At 42.6% G+C, this 19,650-nt stretch overlaps 1 protein-coding gene across 1 annotated transcript in view; it reads left to right on the top strand.

Annotated features, from left to right (window-relative positions):
- Positions 1-19,650, top strand: part of LOC126417024 (uncharacterized) — a 67,592-nt gene that overhangs the window by 8,940 nt on the left and 39,002 nt on the right. The window contains exon 2 of the mRNA XM_050084914.1: positions 13,676-13,802. Within this exon, the coding sequence (XP_049940871.1) occupies positions 13,773-13,802 (30 nt within the window). The 5' untranslated portion in view covers positions 13,676-13,772. The remainder of the gene's footprint in view (positions 1-13,675; positions 13,803-19,650) is intronic.

Below are 19,650 nucleotides of genomic sequence, written 5' to 3'. Positions count from 1 at the left end.
ATAGGAATGGACCAAGAGGTTACGAAGGTTAGGTGGAAGGCGGAAAGACATTCTTGGTGGAGTGGGGAGGATTTCATGAAGGATGGGTCTCATTTCAGGGCAGGATTTGAGGAAGTCGTATCCCTGCTGGAGAGCCACATTTCATAGTCTGATGCAGTCCCGGAAAGTATCCTGTCACAAGTGGGGCACTTTTGGGGTTCTTCTGTGGGAGGTTCTGGGTTTGAGGGGATGAGGAAGTGGCTCTGGTTATTTGCTTCTGTACCAGGTCGGGAGGGTAGTTGCGGGATGCGAAAGCTGTTTTCAGGTTGTTGGTGTAGTGGTTCAGGGAATCAGGACTGGAGCAGATTCGTTTGCCACGAAGACCTAGGCTATAGGGAAGGGACTGTTTGATATGGAATGGGTGGCAGCTGTCATAATGGGGGTACTGTTGCTTGTTGGTGGGTTTGATGTGGATGGATGTGAGGAGCTGGCCATTGGACAGATGGAGGTCAACGTCAAGGAAAGTGGCATGGGATTTGGAGTAGGACCAGGTGAATCCGATGGAACCAAATGAGTTGAGGTTGGAGAGGAAATTCTGGAGTTCTTCATCACTGAGAGTCCAGATCATGAAGATGTCATCATTAAATCTGTACCAAACTTTGCGTTGGCAGGCCTGGGTAACCAAGAAGGCTTCCTCTAAACGACCCATAAATAGGTTGGCATACGAGGGGGCCATCCTGGTACCCATGGCTGTTCCCTTTAATTGTTGGTATGTCTGGCCTTCGAAAGTGAAGAAGTTGTGAGTCAGGAAATTTATTGTCCTACACTCATACTCTCTCCTGGAAATATCACTTTTCCACGAAGAAAAATAATCCTAATCCTACTCCTAATGATCCAACTCCCCAAGACACCATCCAAATTGAACCCTGCTCAGAACAGTTCCATCCTCCGTCACAGCGGGACCCACCTCCCTCTTCCTCAAAATCACCCTCTCCAAACCTTCCAGGAATTTCTCACTTCCAGCCTTGCCTCTCAATCCTTCTTGAAAAACCTTAATCCTACTCCCAACATCACCACTGCTGAAGCCCAGGCTATCCATGATCTGAAGGCTGACCAGTCCATCGTCATTCTTCCGGAGGACAAGGGTTCCACGACCGTGGTACTTGATCGTCGGGAGTATGTGGCTGAGGGACTGTGTCAGCTTTCAGACAACACTACATACAAAGTTTGTCAAGGTAATCCCATTCCTGATGTCCAGGCGGAGCTTCGAGGAATCCACAGAACCTTAGGCCCCCTACAAAACCTTTCACCTGACTCCATCGACCTCCTGACCCCACCGACAGCCCACACCCCTACCTTCTACCTACTTCCTAAAATTCACAAACCCAATCATCCCGGCCGCCCCATTGTAGCTGGTTACCAAGCCCCCACAGTACGTATCTCTGCCTACGTAGATCAACACCTTCAACCCATTACATGCAGTCTCCCATCCTTCATCAAAGACACCAACCACTTTCTTGAACGCCTGGAATCCTTACCCAATCTGTTACCCCTGGAAACCATCCTTGTAACCATTGATGCCACTGCCTTATACACAAATATTCCACACATCCAGGGCCTCACTGCGATGGAATACTTCCTTTCACACAGATCACCTGCCACCCTACCTAACACCTCTTTCCTCATTACCTTAGCCAGCTTCATCCTGACTCACAACTTCTTCACTTTCGAAGGCCAGACATACCAACATTTAAAGGGAACAGCCATGGGTACCAGGATGGCCCCCTCGTACGCCAACCTATTCAACCTATTTATGGGTCGCTTAGAGGAAGCCTTCTTGGTTACTCAGACCTGCCAACCCAAAGTTTGGTACAGATTTATTGATGACATCTTCATGATCTGGAATCACAGTGAAGAAGAACTCCAGAATTTCGTCTTCAACCTCAACTCCTTTGGCTCCATCAGATTCACCTGGTCCTACTCCAAATCCCATGCCACTTTCCTTGACGTTGACCTCCATCTGTCCAATGGCCAGCTCCTCACATCCGTCCACATCAAACCCACCAACAAGCAACAGTACCCCCTTTATGACAGCTGCCACCCATTCCATATCAAACAGTCCCTTCCCTATAGCATAGGTCTTCATGGCAAACGAATCTGCTACAGTCCGGAATCCCTGAACCATTACACCAACAACCTGAAAACGGCTTTCGCATCCCGCAACTACCCTCCCGACCTGGTACAGAAGCAAATAACCAGAGCCACTTCCTCATCTCCTCAAACCCAGAACCTCCCACAGAAGAACCCTAAAAGTGCCCCACTTGCGACAGGATACTTTCCGAGACTGAATCAGACTCTGAATGTGGCTCTCCAACAGGGATACGACTTCCTCAAATCCTGCCCTGAAATGAGATCCATCCTTCATGAAATCCTCCCCACTCCACCAAGAGTATCTTTCCGCCTTCCTCCTAACCTTCGGAACCTCTTGGTCAATCCCTATGAAATCCCCAAACCACCTTCCCTACCCTCTGGCTCCTACCCTTGTAACTGACCCCAGTGTAAAACCTGTCCCATGCACCCTCCCAGCACCACCACCTACTCCAGTTCAGTAACCCGGAAGGTGTACACGATGAAAGGCAGAGCCACATGTGAAAGCACCCACTTGATTTACCAACTAACCTGCCTACACTGTGAAGCTTTCTATGTGGGAATGACCAGCAACAAACTGTCCATTCGTATGAATGGACCCAGGCAGACAGTGTTAGTTTGTAATGACGACCACCCTATGGCTAAACATGCCTTGGTGCAAGGCCAGCACATCTTGGCACAGTGTTACACCGTCCGGGTTATCTGGATACTTCCCACTATTACCAACCTATCAGAACTTCGGAGATGGGAACTTGCCCTTCAATATATCCTCTCTTCCTGTTACCCACCAGGACTCAACCTCTGCTAATTTCTAGTTGCCGCCGCTCATACCTCACCTGTCATTCAACAACATCTTTGCCTCTGTACTTCCACCTCGACTGACATCTCTGCCCAAACTCTTTGCCTTTACATGTCTGCTTGTGTCTGTATATGTGCGGATGGATGTGTGTGTGTGTGTGTGTGTGTGTGTGCGTGTGTGCGTGTGTGCGTGTGTGCGCGTGTGTGTGCGTGTGTGTTAGTGTGTGTGTGTGTGTGCGCGCGCGCGAGTGTATATCTGCCCGTGTGTGTGTGTGCGCGAGTGTATATCTGCCCTTTTTTGCCCCTAAGGTAAGTCTTTCCGCTCCCAGGATTGGAATGACTCCTTACCCTCTCCCTTAAAACCCACATTCTTTCGTCTCTGCCTCTCCTTCCCTCTTTACTGATGAAGCAACCTTGGGTTGCGAAAGCTTGAATATTTTGTGTGTGTGTGTGTGTGTGTGGTTTTTTTTTTTTTTTTTTTTTTTTTTTTTTTTTTTTTTTTTTTTTTTTTTTTTTTAAAAAAATTGTGTCTATCAACATACTAGCACTTTGCCGTTTGGTAAGTTACAGCATCTTTGTTTTATATATATATTTTTCCCATGTGGAATGTTTAAGTAGCCGATACCAGGATTAATCATGAATCTGGTATAGGCGAACATTCTCAGCTATTTCACTGAAAGAATTTCATTCAATTTTGTATACACTGTATTATATTTCAGACTACAATGTGTAAAAAGAAATTAATTTGTTACAATGGATATGTACTAACAGTTAAATTTACTTTTCTATTAGAAAGGTTTGAAATTACGAAATATCTGGCATATTTAAAATTCGTATTATTAATTGCACTATCTGATTATATTTATAAAATTTATTTCTGGACTCATTTACAAAATAATGCTATATTTTAGCGAAGGTTCTTCTTTTGTCAAGAAAGTTTGTAAACTCTTTAGCTTTGTGAAGTCTTTGGAATATTATGAGTACTGCAGATTGTAGGTAGTAGTGGGCATGCCTCTGATGGAAATGTATGTGTTCTTTAATTTTGTCTACGACAATGTAATTAATGGTTGTATGAAGATGAAGATTGTTAAGTCAGTGTGTTATAGAAGCAACAGATAGTCCTTCATCAGTTATTTAGTCATCTGGAACCCAGTATGTCAACATTTCAGCCTCAAGAATGTACCCCTAGATGCAAGAACTGGAACCAACAACAAGAAGAGAAAATGAAGATAAGTAAAAAGTTTTTCTTTTGTATATCGTACGCCTCTCGAAGCTTTTGATAATAATGAAGAGACTAAGAGAAATATAAAGGTGATGTGTGGGAGGGTAAGATTACACTACTCAGATCACCCAACATGAATGTCATTGAACATTTATGGGAGATAGTCGAGAGGTCAGTTCATGCACAAAATCCAGGACCTCCAATGACTTGTTGAATCCATCCCACGCTGAGTTGATACACTGCGCTAGGCAGGAGGAGGTCCAATATCATTAAGAGGTAGTCCATGACTTTTGTCGCCTCAGTGTATAAGAGGAAAAAATATAATGTGTTAAATGAAATTCTGATTGATAGTTGCCAAATATCATAATAGACTCAAAAACACCTTTATTGAAAATGAGTTACAAAAATTTCATAGAAACAAGTTTAGAAAAAGAATGGTGTCGAGAGGTGCATTTGATTCAGCTCTATTGTCATCTAGTAGTGAACAGATATCACAATGGCATAGATTTGTTTCACATTGGACTCATTCACTTTTTGAGTTTGATTTTTTTGTTATTGCCCATGATTTCCTGGTACAGTTTACTTCTTGAATTGTAACTTTGCTATCCGTAGCATATGAAATTTCCCTGTGGATGTGCATGAGTTGTAAATCGTTCTGTGTTGTCTCTTAATTTGTCCTATGTATTGGAGGTAGTATCAATGAAAACATTCTTAAGAAAAACTATTTTTAAGTGTATAATATTTCTTTAAATGTTATTTATTCAAAATGTTTTTGGAAATAGAGCCTGCTTTTAAAAAAGAAAAGAAGAGGGTGTTCCCTTCCAGTGAATGAGCTTTTCAATTTGCAGTACAGTGGAGACTGAAAAGTAAAAATAGCTACAAAAGCTAATAAGGATGAGGGCCACTGAAACCATACTCCTCTGAAACCATACTCCCTGCCCTTGACATTTGATTTGCAGTCAATGCTTGTGGATATTATTCGTAACTGTGATTTAGACCCAAATTTCATACAGAAATGGGAATAAAACTCATTGGTATTTACCAGGGTGTGCATGCCCTGGAACAACTGGGAAATTCAGGAAAAACCCAGGACTTTTGTCATCTGGGAAAACCCAGATTCCAGGAATTTTTTAGAATTCTGGGAATTTTTCATTGTTTTAGTTTTCAGTTAATTTTTTGTAATTTTGACTGGTAAGAACTGATACTCTAATGAGGGTCTTTACTGTAGCCCCTAGTGCCGAATAATACTGCAGCAATAAAACATAAACGAGAAAATAAAACCAAAATAAAATGTTTGTTGCAAAGAGAATGCATCATTTACACCAACAAAATGCACAGCACACACTGGCATCTGCTGACAGCAAAGTGTGTCAAATAGTGCGCAATACTTTGTAACAATAAACTGCTTTTGGTGTGTCTTTCTTGTGAGCCTTGTTTCGATGAGTGTGGCATCACAACTGTTTACGTTTCTAACAAGTCATGGGAAAATATTAAGAATGGTTGTTTAAGAAGTGCTACTTTCAAATTAAATTTCTTATTATGCAAGATGAACTATGTTACATGTGAGAATGTATGATGAATTTAGTAAATCACAGAGAGTTATACCCTCATTCAAAACTTAACACTGGGTGTTATAACCTTTAATCACTAATAAATTGCGTGGATATACAAAAGTAGAAACAATAGCGGGTTACATGCTACTAACTCCGTATCTGTCATTCGACTGCCATGCTGTGACATGCGGCCGGCGCCGTTCATAGCCAGGTGGCGCTCCCGTGCTCGGCCTAGCTGCGGAGCGCCTCTATCGCCGTGTTTGCGTACTGACGTAGCGGCACTTTTAAATCTTGTGGCACTGTCACAACACTTTTCCCCTCTTTGAAAAAAAAAAAACACTCACTTCCTTGGAGACACGGACAGTGCGGAGACATCCATGGCCTCTTGGGAGGCCCCGAGAAGGTCCCGCGGAGAGACACGAGAGTATGGTCGAAAATGTCCAGGACGGAAGCTTGCTCGTGGAACGTGCCTCCTGGACGAGATGATGGGTGAAAACTCCGGAGCAGCATCCATAGGTGTCGTGGACCTGGGGGTGTGCTCCAGCAAGATGGGTCCCGGAGAAGGCAGCGCCGCAACTGGGGCCGGTTCCGGCGTACTCGGAAGCGGGAGCGATGTCGGCTGCAGCAACACGCACGGAAGATCAGCAGCAGCGACAGGACTGTCTTCTCAGGCTGGTGGAGGCGAAAGAAGGGGCGGTGGCACCGGCATGGCCACCACTCGTGGGTGCATCTGGTCATAATGGCGAACAACCATGCCGTCGTCTGTACGTATTTCACAAAGCCGGCGGCCGCGAAGAGCCTGGACCACCCCTGGTATCCATTTAGGGCGAGATCCATACCCTCGTGCCCACACGTCGGCACCCACCGAGTATTTTCCCGCACGAGGGGACACAGTACAAGGCCTGACAGGGTGAAGCAGGTGCAGTAGAGTGCGCGGTTGGCGGCCATGCAAGAGTTGAGCAGGGTTGCGATCACCCAGAGGCGTGAAGCGATAAGAACTCAGAAATTGCAACAGAGCGTCATCTGTGGAAAAATCACTAAGCAATTTTTTCATCTGCCTTTTGAAAGTGTGGACAAGGCGCTCGACCTTCCCATTCGATTGCGGATGGAAGGGCGGTGCTGTAACATGATGAATCCCTTGTCCAGTACAAAAATCACGGAAGGCCTGCGAAGAGAACTGAGGGCCATTGTCCTTGACAATCATGGATGGAAGACCTCCTAGCGCAAAGATTTTGGACAAAGCCAGCGTCGTCGCCGCAGTGGTGGGCGACGGACATCGAACAACAAATGGAAACTTCGAGAAGGCGTCAATCAACAGTAGCCAATAAGTGCCGAGGAAGGAGCCGGCAAAGTCAGCGTGCACCCGTTCCCACGGCTGCGCCGGATCAGGCTACGGAGAGGGCATTGTACGGGGTGCAGCCAGTTGTTGAGCACACTGACCACACGCAGCGACCATGTGGGCGATGTCCGAAACAATACCAGGCCAATAAACGTGCCTGCGGACCAGGGACTTAGTCCGAGAAATCCCCCAACGGCCTTCATACAATAGTTTGAGAACATCTTTGCGAAGAGAGGCTGGCACCATGACCCGTGGAGATGCGCCATCCGTGACCAGAAGAACAACACCCTCACAAACAGACAGACAAAGGCGCAAGGCATGGTAGTTGCGAAGGGGATCCGATGCCCAGCCCTTGGTCCTGGCCGGCCAACCCCGTTGAACAAAACCGATCACCTGACGCAGGACCGGGTCCCGCGCAGTAGCCGACACGACCTGCGAACCTGTAAGTGGAAAACCCTCGACCGCACGACGTTCTTCCTCATCAATGTGGAAACAGAGTAGTTCATCACGATCGAAAATCGGGTCGGGGCCCATCGGCAAATGCAACAATGCGTCAGCGTTGACGTGCTGGGCCGTGGGGCGATAGTGGATCTCATAGTGAAAACGAGACAAGTATAAGGCCCAACGTTGCAGGCGGTGAGCTGCCTTATCCGGAAGCGACGCCGAGGGGCTGAACAGAGAGACCAGCGGCTTGTGGTCGGTGATGAGGTGAAACTTAGAACCATACAAAAAAACGCTGAACTTTTTTAGAGCATAAATGATAGTGAGCGCCTCCTTTTCGATTTGAGAGTCACACCATTAGGCATCGTTGAGGGTCTTGGAAGCGTAGGCGATGGGTCGTTCCGACCCATCCTCATACCGATGGGCGAGAACAGCCCCTAGGCCATACTGTTATGCGTCAGTCGCCAGAACCAAGTGCTGACCCGGATGGAATGTGGCAAGACAAGGTGCCGACTGCAAATGAGCCTTCAGGCGGACAAAAGCCTGCTCACACTAGTCGGACCAACAGAAAGGAACGTTTTTGCGTAACAGCTGATGCAGAGAATGAGCCACCGCTGCTGCGGATGGAATGAATTTGTGATAATAAGCAATCTTGCCTAGAAACGCCTGAAGTTCTTTGACCGTAGACGGCCGGGGTAGAGCAGTAATGGCCCCAACGTGCTGTCGTAGAGGACGTATACCCTCACGGGACAAGTGGAAACCAAGATACACAACGGAGGGTTGGAAGAACTGTGACTTGTCCAGATTGCACTTCAACCCAGCTGAATGCCGAACCCAAAACAGTGAACGCAAATTGCGAAGGTGCTCCTCAGTGGAAGCCCCCGTGACAACAATGTCATCCGGGAACGGAAGCCGTGAGCTGTTCCAAAAACCGCTGAAAAATGACCAGCGTGCTAGCGACACCAAATGGTAACCGCTGGTACTGATACAACCCACAAGGAGTGTTGATGACGAGAAATTCCTTGGAAGACGCATCCTACGGCAACTGATGGTATGCCTCCGATAAGTCAAGTTTGGAAAAGAACTGGCCCCCAGCGAGCTTGGTAAATAACTCCTCAGGACGGGGCAGAGGATAAGTGTCAATGAGGCTCTGAGCGTTGACAGTGGCTTTAAAATCACCACACAATCGCAGACTCCCGTTTGGTTTAGAAACCACCAAGATTGGCGATGCCCATTCGCTGGAGGTAACAGGAAGGAGAATCCCCGAAGCTGTTAACCTGTCTATCTCAGCTTTGACAGGTGCATGCAACGCCATCAGAATAGGGCGTGTCCGGAAAAACTTAGGGCGAGCTGTATGTTTAAGAGTAATGTGGGCTTCAAAATCCTTGGCACGACCCAGACCAGCAAAGAACATGGACGAGAATTCAGAACACAATCCATCCAGCTGTTGATACGGAATATCCTCGGATATGAGGTGCACATCATCATCAATGGAGAACCCAAACAACTGGAAAGCATCATAACCGAACAGGTTTTCAGTGCCCGCATGATCCACCACATAAAATGTGAGGGGCCTAACAATAGACTTGTAGGCAGTGGAAGCATCAAACTGGCCAACGATAGTAATTTTCTGCTTATTATAAGTTCATAGATTTCACGTAACTGGAGACAAGGGAGGGGAGCCCAACTCCAAATACGTGCGAGAATTAATGAGAGTTACTGCAGAGCCAGTGTCCACTTGCGTGCGAATGTCTTTATCCAGAACACGAACAGTAACAAACAACTCATTTGTTTGAGAAAGCACACAGTTAACATCCATGTCCGATGCCTCGTCCTCGTCAACAGGAACCTTAGGGGACTGACACACAGAAGCAATGTGGCCTTTTTTCCTACATGAATTACACGTGGCCCAACGTTTTGGACACGCGGTCCTGTCATGCTGTACGAAACAACGTGGACAAGAAGGAAGTGCGGAACGAACCTGCTTCTATGGTTGCTGTTTTCGCTGCGAGCGTGGCGGCCCAATGCGACGTTGTTGACGCGAGTGAACCCCCGCCACATCGTCGTTCCCCTGTGAAACAGGCAAATTGTCCACGTCGAAAGTGGTCTGTACGGCGCCTACATCACACCACGCGTCTATTTGCGCACCAGCAGCATGAGACACTTCAAAAGATTGAGTGATGCTGAGAACTTCCGACAACGATGGGTTTGGCAGTTGTAAGGCACGTTGCCGAACTTCTTTATCAGGAGCAAGCCGTAGAATAGCGTCCCGAACCATAGAATCAGCATAAGACTCATGATGAGTGTCTGTGACAAACTGACATTTCCTACTCAGACCGTGTAGTTCCGCTGCCCAAGCCCAGTAAGATTGATGGGGCTGTTTAATACACCGGTAGAAAGCCATGCGGGCGGCCACGACATGGGTGTTTTTTCGGTAATAGTTAGACAATAAGTCACACATTTCCTGGAAGGACAGAGAGGCAGGTTCCTGCAGAGGGGCTAACTGGGGTAGCAGCTGATAGATCCGTGGGGAAATCCAAGATAGAAATAACAACTTACACATAGGAGCGTCGACAACGCCGAAAGCCAAGAAGTGTTGCCGCAAACGCTTCTCATAATCCTCCCAGTCTTCAGCGGCCTCGTCGTAAGGAGGGAACGGAGGCGGAGAAGAGGAAGACAGACGATGAGTAAGCGACGTCGACAACGCCTGAATAGCAGCCGACAGCTGTGTTTGTTGTACAATGAGCGCTTGCAGTAGCTGTTCCATGTATGCCCCGACATGAACACACAATTCCACAACGCAGGAAAAAAAAATCCGACCTCGTCGCCAAAAAGAGTTATAACCTTTAATCACTAATAAATTGCGTGGATATACAAAAGTAGAAACAATAGCGGGTTACATGCTATTAACTCTGTATCTGTCATTCGACTGCCGTGCCGTGACATGCGGCCAGCGCCGTTCATAGCCAGGTGGCGCTTCCGCGCTCAGCCGAGCTGTGGAGCGCCTCTATCGCCGTGTTCGCGTACTGACGTAGCGGCACTTTTAAATCTCGTGGCACTGTCACAACACTGGGTACTAACCACTTTGAAAAATTTTGGTCCCAGAAGACCAGCCATTTATTTTATTATTTAAAATTTTACTGACACATCTATGAGTGATATATGTTAAAGGGTAAAACACTCTAAAGAAGACTAAGTTTCAAGGTTATTTTTCATATTTTTTTAAATTCTTTGATAGGTCAGAACTTATGCAGTAACAATGGCATAAAGTATAATTGCAAAGTGAGTTCTTGAGCAATTGCATGTATAATTGGCTTTTCTATGGAAAAGTCAAAGTGCTCGATTGAACATGTATGCAGCCAGATAACCCATAAAATGTTCATTGCACAGCGGTGAAATTTATAACTGTGCTTGTCAGAAATATTCATTTGCTGCAATATAAGCTGTACACTTGGCATTGTGCCAAACCACATCCTCAGAAAAAAAAGACAACAAAAAATTTCAGTGACCAATATTATATGTGAAAGCTTAGCTTTTCTTGTTGTTGTACTCTTATGTATATTAATTTAAACCATTAACTTTTCCTGTTTGTGTGTTAGGCTACTTAACAATGATGTTGTTATTGGCTGATCACATCACATGTCCTGTGCCTTTAATATCTGCTGTCATTGGCTGACAAAAGCAAATCAAAATCTTGATTTCTGTGCTTCAGAAGCTACCGTGTTGTATTCGGTGGAATTTGTGTTTATGAATTCATAATATGAAAATATGCATTGGAGATGTTGCCACGCATCAGAGATCTTCCCAAAACACATTGTTTTTGCTGGCTTTCATTTCCGTAATGTTGGGAATTTTTATGCTGGTGTATGAAACGTTCACCATTCAAAGGATTGATAAGTTTTACTGCTCTGAGGGAAAGTGCATTGTCATTTAACACAGAGAAAAATATGCTTTTATCAGGGGTATATTGTATTCCGATCTGGAGAAAACTGTATTTCTACCAGAGAAAAAGTGTATTTTTAATTGGGGAATCCAGGATTTTTTTCTTGTCTACATATGCGTGTGTATACAGTTCGTATTTCAAAAGCCAATCAGTGTGATGGCAGGTGATGCTCCCATGTCTTCGAAGCGTGGGCTTCCCAAGTGAAGCCAGGACAAGTTATATATCGACTGAAGAAATGTGTTCTTCATGCCATTGATCTAATGCAGACTTTGCAACATTGTAGAATATGTTTGGCACTAATGTGATCGTCAGCTTACCCCCTGGAGAGCCACATAAATATTCTGCTAAATTCATTTGATATTTTCATGGTCCTCACTTAATGTGTAACACTGGGTTATCAGATTTAGGATTTGATTCCAGGAAGGTCTACGGTTAATCTCATATTCTGCACTGTGAATTATATATGTTATCAATCAGTATAGCAAGGACAGTGGAGTGCAGGCACCACTAACTCACTTGCGATGTGGTAACTTGGTCATTTTGTGAAGTGGAAGATGCCTTGGCTCTCAGTTCCTGTTTGACGGAGACCTAGGCACTTTGTCAGCTGTTTACTTCCTCTGTTACCAAGCTACAAGCTTTAAGGTCAAAAATTGGTAAAGAAAACTTGATTTCACGATCTTAAATCTTCTCACACTTTGATTTAGTACCATCGTAATCTATTGAGAGACCTCCGTATTGACCACTTCTCCGAATGTCCAGGGGAAGTTCTTCCTTTGGAGCCATCCATTCTCCCAAATACAGACATTTCTCCCGCCATCACGAGATCATTGCTGTTTGTGGATTCTCGATGAGCGCCTCAGTAGTTGTCAAGAAGCTCTTTCTTGATTTCAGACCAATCTGTCGACTTGGGGTTTCTTTGTGGACTCAGTTCTTTGCCAGTGTGGCGTTGAGCAGTCTGACAGCCATTTCCTTCAGTGTTCCTCATCATGAACCACCTGCACCATCCAAGACCTTATGAGAGCTACACCAAATGCACTTGAAGGGTCCTATTTTTGGTCTCCTTTTGTGTAAAATTATGTCAACACTTAAATTAATGATATAAATATAATAGAGGAAAACATTCCATGTGGGAAAAATATATCTAAAAACAAAGATGATGTAACTTACCAAACAAAAGTGTTGGCATGTTGATAGACACACAAACAAACACAAACACACACACAAAATTCAAGCTTTCGCAACCAATGGTTGCTTCGTCAGGAAAGAGGGAAGGAGAGGGAAAGATGAAAGGATGTGGGTTTTAAGGGAGAGGGTAAGGAGTCATTCCAATTCCAGGAGCGGAAAAACTACCTTAGGGGGAAAAAAGGACAGGTATACACTCGCGCGCGCCCACACACACACACACACACACACACACACACACACACACACACACACACACACACACACACACATATCCATCCGCACATATACAGACACAAGCAGACATATGTAAAGGCGAGTGTATACCTTTCCTTTTTTCCCCCTAAGGTAAGTCTTTCCGCTCCCGGGATTGGAATGACTCCTTACCCTCTCCCTTAAAACCCACATCCTTTCGCCTTTCCCTCTCCTTCCCTCTTTCCTAACGAAGCAACCGTTGATTGCGAAAGCTTGATTTTGTGTGTTTGTGTGTCTATCAACATGCCAATGCTTTCGTTTCCCATGTGGAATGTTACCTCTATTATATGTCAACACTTACATATATTTGATATTTCTGTACTTTTGACACAATAAATAAATAAATAAATAAATAAATGTAGTATCCTGTAGATCTGGACATGAAAACTTAAATAAATTGTGAAATTAGCCAGTGTTAAAACTTGTATTATTCTGCTTGTGCTGAAATAATTCTTAGCCTTTTTTGTGAATAAACAACTTGATTGAATTAGGTATGTTTCTATTTTTAATATCAATTATGACTAGTTTCACTTTAATCCTATCTTTTGTAAATGAATACTCTTTCTGTATATGTACTGGTTATGTATGGATGATAATTACACTTGTTTCTTTTATATTTGTGACAAATCTATATTACATTTAAGAAACATGGTTCACTAATGAAATTCTATTGTTTTGTCTGTTACATTTTTTGCACAAAATTTTCCATCTCACTTGATAATATATATATTAAATTACTTTTATTGCTAAATGCCAGTGACTACTCGAATATTTGTTTACTATATATATGCAAATCATATCGTTTTACTTTACAGGAGCAATGACTGTCATTCACCATGGTCATTTGTGACAGCACTTGCTTCACAGATTGCAACTGACATCTATCCAGCCTCAGCACTTTTGCATTTAAAAATGGGAATGCTTTTAAACCTGGCAGTTCAGGTGATTATCTTGCTTTTTCAATCTTTCAAAAAGCTACAACTAACACAACTATTACATTAAGTAATTAATTTTACAATATATTTTCATCCATGACAAATAGATTGGTTGACTTTGAAGGGGCGTAATTTTCGTTGAATGTGGCACTTAAGAAGGAATAGTCTACAGAGTATTTCTGCTCTAAATTATAATATTATGGGATGTATTTGTTTTACAATAATAAGTTACGCATTTGAAAGATAGAGTTGACAGATACTGACTGCTTGAAGTTACATCTATAAGGGAGTTCAAAGTTCTGAAGTTTAAAAGAACACGACATCCCTATCATTCTTACACTATGTGCTCTTCTTTTCTAGTTAGTAATTCATCTGTTAGTTAGAAGACACTATCCATAAAGCTGAAGCCTCCTGCCAGATTAAAATTGTTTACCATATTGGGACTTGAACCTGGAACTTTGCCATTCATGAGCAATGGTCTTATAAACCACTCAAACATTGTTCACAATCCACTGTTGCAGCTTCACCTCTGCCAGTACCTCTCTAGTACTTTTCAAAATCCACAGGTCTGTATACTTTGATGGATGAAAGGATATTTATGGAATTGCCAGTTCAGTAATTATTCTTGTACAAAACATACACACAGTGATGTACAAAATATAATAGACAAGACATAGCATGATGTGCTGATTGATAACATGAGGTGATGTAGTGTGGTAATTTATTGTTGGGAAAGCGATGAAAAGTCTATTGGGGAAGTTAACTCACACATCTTTGACTAAAGATAGATTCACTGAAAGATTGCGGAGGCAATTTTCTTTCCTGGCCTTGAGTTTGTGGATGTACCATCTACTTTCAAAAATGGATAATCTGTTAATGACAACATTCTCAATAATACAGCAATTATTTTGTCACAGATGTTTCCTAGAGCCTGTTTGCAGAGGTAAGACAATATTCAAGAGAGATGAAGAAAGGTGTAGGAAACTACTACACAATTTCTCTTCTTCCAGTATTTTCAGAATTCTTTGAAGAAGTTGTTCCAACTCAAATTTACTTCCTGAAATTTTAATACAAACATGACAATAAATCTTTACGGCTTTAATTATAGGTTAAGTTGATAGTAATTTTAGTTAATTGCTGGGGAAAAAATTATTTGTCTTTATATTAGTCCTAAAAAGTCGCAGGAGCATTTAGAGATCTCTTGAAGGTATTGTGTTGCGTAAACCACTTTCTACATGACTGGAAATTAGAATGATGTGGAATCAAGGGTAGTGTTCACACACTATTTGACTAGAGCAAAAGCAAACTGTGTCTAGTGCTATCTTGTTGAAAGTAGAGTATCTATAACACCAGACCTAGGAATGATTATTTAGAAGTCACAAGGTTCAGTTGTGGGCTAGCTCCCATTTCGTATATAAATGTTTCATCATAACTGCACTAGAGTCTAAATCCGAAAGCCAGCTTGTCAGTGAAATATGACAGCACAGAAAGCACATTTATTATGAACACCAACTTACTGCCAGAACAGAATGAGCTTCCAAATGGAGAGTGTTGTTATTTATACAAAAACTGAATGTTCCACAATATATGCATGTTACAAACGTAAGATATTCTGAGAAGCTTCCAGAAATGACGTACACTAAATAACAAATAACCGGTGTTGGTTGGGGTTGAACTGATGACCTGCAGCACACCGGCCAGTGATGCTAACCACCACTTCACGCTGCATGCACCACAGCTCTCAGCAGTATAAGTTGCCATACTGTTTTATTTGCAGATATCACTTCTGTAACTATCAGAATCAGTTTATTTATGTAAATATTAGTTTACCAGTAGGGAATGAAAAGCAGTTACTTAATTTAATATAACTGGAGAAACAGCAGCCTTTTTCAAACTATGTACATTACTGCTAATTTACTAGGTTACTTGTATATGTACTAGCAGTATGTAGCAGTATAGTCATGTTGCTGCACTATACAATAAATGGTATTTTGTTCTGGATGAGTGGTGGTTGAGTGTGTGGTCGTGTAGGGCAAGCAAATAGTCAGTGCTAACAGCCATAGTGCAGTTGACTGTACATGCCTTTACACATGTGAAGTCAATGCCATGGTAGTCGATCAACTTAAACCTGGCATTGTTGATTCTGCATGGACAGTGTTTATTTCTTGCCAAAAGCCTCACGTGGAGCCAGCTGATGCAGGAGTGAGCTTACTGAGTGCTGTGTTGTAAATGCTCTCGCATTCTTCTTTTGTGGCCTCTTACACTACCTTCCCCAATAAAAATTAGCTCCAAGAGTGGCTTATTTAAAAACAGTCCTCTACCTTACTAATTTTAATATTGTGGTGAAAGTGTGGTGTACACACATACCCAATTTGTTACACGTCATTCCTAATAAGTGACAAATCAACCACAATGTCACTGGTGGTAACAGTTTAAGTTTGGGAGGTGTCTAGAGCTTTGACAGCTTTAACTCAAAGAAACAAAAAGTGATCAAACATATAAAACTGATTAAGAAAGATGTTGATCCTGCAGTTCAAAGCTTAAAAGTAATAGTGCTCCGTGTAGCTTGCTGATACTAGTCGACACTGTTGAAAGCATGAGCAAAATCAAATTATTACTCCACTGCTTACAACTTGTGGTATCTGGCTGTATTATTCATCTGTTGAACTTAATGTGAAATTGAAGGAATTTATTGACTGAAAGAAATAATTATAATTCTAGAATACAGTGGAAATGGAAGTCAGGCATGACATTCTTTCCATGTACAAGTATTGATTTCTTTTTGTTTGTTGTAGTCCATTTGTAGAAATCATTGAAATGAGTAATAAAATGCTTTACAATCTTACCACTGAAGATGGTATTATTGGTAATCATCAATTGCACATTATGTAATATTACTGAATTTTCAGAGTTTGTAGTATTAGAGTATACTTCATTTCCTAGCTGCTCTTAGTTGTTGCTTACATCAACAAAGTCCCAGTTACATAAGGTTCCATAGACAGTTCTACACATATTGTCACCAAAATCAAACCACATTCATTTATGTTTAACACTTTGAGGACTGAGTGCGACTGTGGACGCTCAACCGGCTGGTACTGAGTGATTTCACAGTTTTTCTGAATTTTCTACAGTAGATTCTATACCACAGAAAATAGATTGCTCTTTTGCATTTAAAAACTATGTCCATTCCCTTCAGAGTACTGCAAAGAAATAAACATTTACGTTAGTGACAAGGGTTGTATAATAATTTGAGAGTATGCTGTTTTCACAGTGAAAAAAAATTTTTTTTTAGATTTTAGGACCTCTAAGGGACATAGGATTGAAGTTGTTAGTTTTAAATGAATAGCTGTTGAAATATGAACTTTTATTTTATTAATAATCACACAGTTCCATTGGCTTTTGTATGAAATATTTCGAAACATTTTGGAAAACAAAGCCCTACGTCACAGGTTTCACTATAATAGCGCGTCTTTCCTTGAACCTTTACCATATCTGGCCTTGTTTGTTTCTGCGCATACTTTGCACCTTCTCTGAGGCCTCTTAGACAATTTTGTGGGTGGAATTAATTTTGGAAAATGTCTTCCGCTTAGTCTGTTGATGGGTGAACTATTCTGAGAAGTGCATGAGTCTAAGAGGCCACCTTTGTGAACCAAGTTCTCTGCTAACTCTGTAATGTATTCAGCCAGATGTTTGCTTATATTTCGCGACATTTTGTACAAAATGTATGAATTTACAGTCATGAGCATGAAAATGTGAAAGAGTATTCAACCAGATGTTTGCTTGTATCTCACGACATTTTGTACAAAATGTATGAATTTACAGTCATGAGTGTGAAAATGTGAAAGAAAACTTTTTCCCCCCACTTTATTTGTTTTCGTTCAAAAGGATAGTACACCATTAGCTGGTCGCTATGATCCACACCAGCTTTTTTACCATTGTAGTCCAAAACACAGCCTGGCTTCATTTTATCCACCATTCCAAATTTAGTTTTTACACTGACATTTGTTGCCATCATTTTATGCTTTGTTGTCAAAAGAAAAACATCTCTGTTGTCCTTCCATTTTACAAACAGTAAGTGATCTCATCTGTGAAACGAAAGTTCATTTTTTTTTCAATTTCTGACCAACAGGGTCCCTTGGTAGTCCTTCTCTATTTTTCTGCATAGTGCCAACTGCCTTAGTTCTTTTCCCCCACAAATAATCCAGTAAATCAGGGCTGGTGTAAAATCGGTCCATGTATAATGTGTGACCTTTATTATGGAACCAATGACACAATCTGTCCACAATGTGTAAAATGCTGTTATCGTCATTAGACTGTTTCCCAGAATAAATTTCACAGTTCAGGACGTACCCACTTTCACTTTCATCATCATCATCTTCATCATCATCATCATCATCTTGGAGAGTTTCCAGCCACTGGCTGGGTCTGTCGGGAACACAAGCCTCTCCATCGTGTTCTGTCTTTCCACCATTCCCCCTCTTCCACCTTCGTACAGTTCTCTCCTCTTCTCGTCACACATTCCTTCACTCCCTTCACCCATCTATCTCTTGGTCTTCCCCTGGGCCTCTTCCCCTCCAGTTGCAGATCAAACATCCTCTTTGGAATTCTTCCCTCATCCATTCTCTTCATGTGTCCATACCACCGCAGTCTTGATTTTTCTACCCTGTCCTGTACTGGTTCCTCCTTTAGTCTTTCCCTTGCATACACATTTTGCAATCTGTCTCGTCTTGTTACACTCAACCTGCTCCTCTGGAACTTCATTTCACTAGCTTGTATTCTACTTTTGTCGCTTTTGTGCATTACCCATGTCTCACTTCCGTATGCCAATATGGGGACAAAGTAGGTTCGGTATATAATTCCCTTGGATTTCTGTGACACCTCCTTGCTCCAAATAAGCCCCCTAATGCATTTGAGGAACTGCCCTGCTTTTCTGCACCTTTCATTTATTTCCATTGCGTTTCCCCCCTTACTTTCAATCATGCTTCCCCGGTACTTGAAGTTCTCTACCACTTGTAGGTTTTCCCCTCCACAAGTTATATCCACATTTGGCCTATTCTTCTTCCTTGTTGTGACAATTATTTCACTTTTGTTTGCAGAGAAATGCATTCCATATTGTGCTGCCGTTGCCTCCCATACATCTAACTGCTCTTGCCCCTCCTTCTCGCAATTTCCCCATAACATCAGGTCTTCGGCAAAAAGCACTGCTTTCATTTTATGATCTCCAATTGCATCTGATACTTGCTGTAGGATTTCTTCCATAACAATAATAAACAATAAAGGCGAAAGTGCACTTCCCTGTCGCAGCCCATTTTCCAGCTTGAACCATGCAGTACGTTCCCTCCCCACTTTCACACAACTCTCACTTCCCTCATACATTTTTCTGACTTTTCGGGCATACGCCTTCTCTATATCTAAAAAGGCCATGATTAAGTCCTTCCCGTACTCATAGTGCCTTTCCTGCAGTTGCCTTACCGCAAATATGAGGTCCGTTGTTGATCTTCCCGGTCTGAAACCATACTGCTCCTCTTGCAGTCTACTTTCAATACTGCTTCTTATTCTCTTCTCCAGGATCTTTTCATACATTTTTCCACAGTGGCATAGCAGGGTGATTCCTCTGTAGTTCTCACATCTCCTTTTATCCCCTTTCTTGAAGATCGGGACTATAATTCCTTTCTTCCAATCCTCAGGAATTCTGTTCTCCTTCCACACCACCCTCAGCACTCTGTATAGCCACTGGGTTCCTACTTCTCCTGCTGCTCGTATCATATCCACTGTTACTTCGTCCCAACCTGGTGCCTTGCCCCCTTTCATCCTCTTTATGGCTTCTTCCACTTCATTCCAAGTTAGATCATCAA

This window comes from Schistocerca serialis, chromosome 8 (assembly GCF_023864345.2).
Source record: "Schistocerca serialis cubense isolate TAMUIC-IGC-003099 chromosome 8, iqSchSeri2.2, whole genome shotgun sequence".
Lineage (NCBI taxonomy): Eukaryota > Metazoa > Arthropoda > Insecta > Orthoptera > Acrididae > Schistocerca > Schistocerca serialis.
This window is presented reverse-complemented; position numbering and strand designations above follow the sequence as displayed.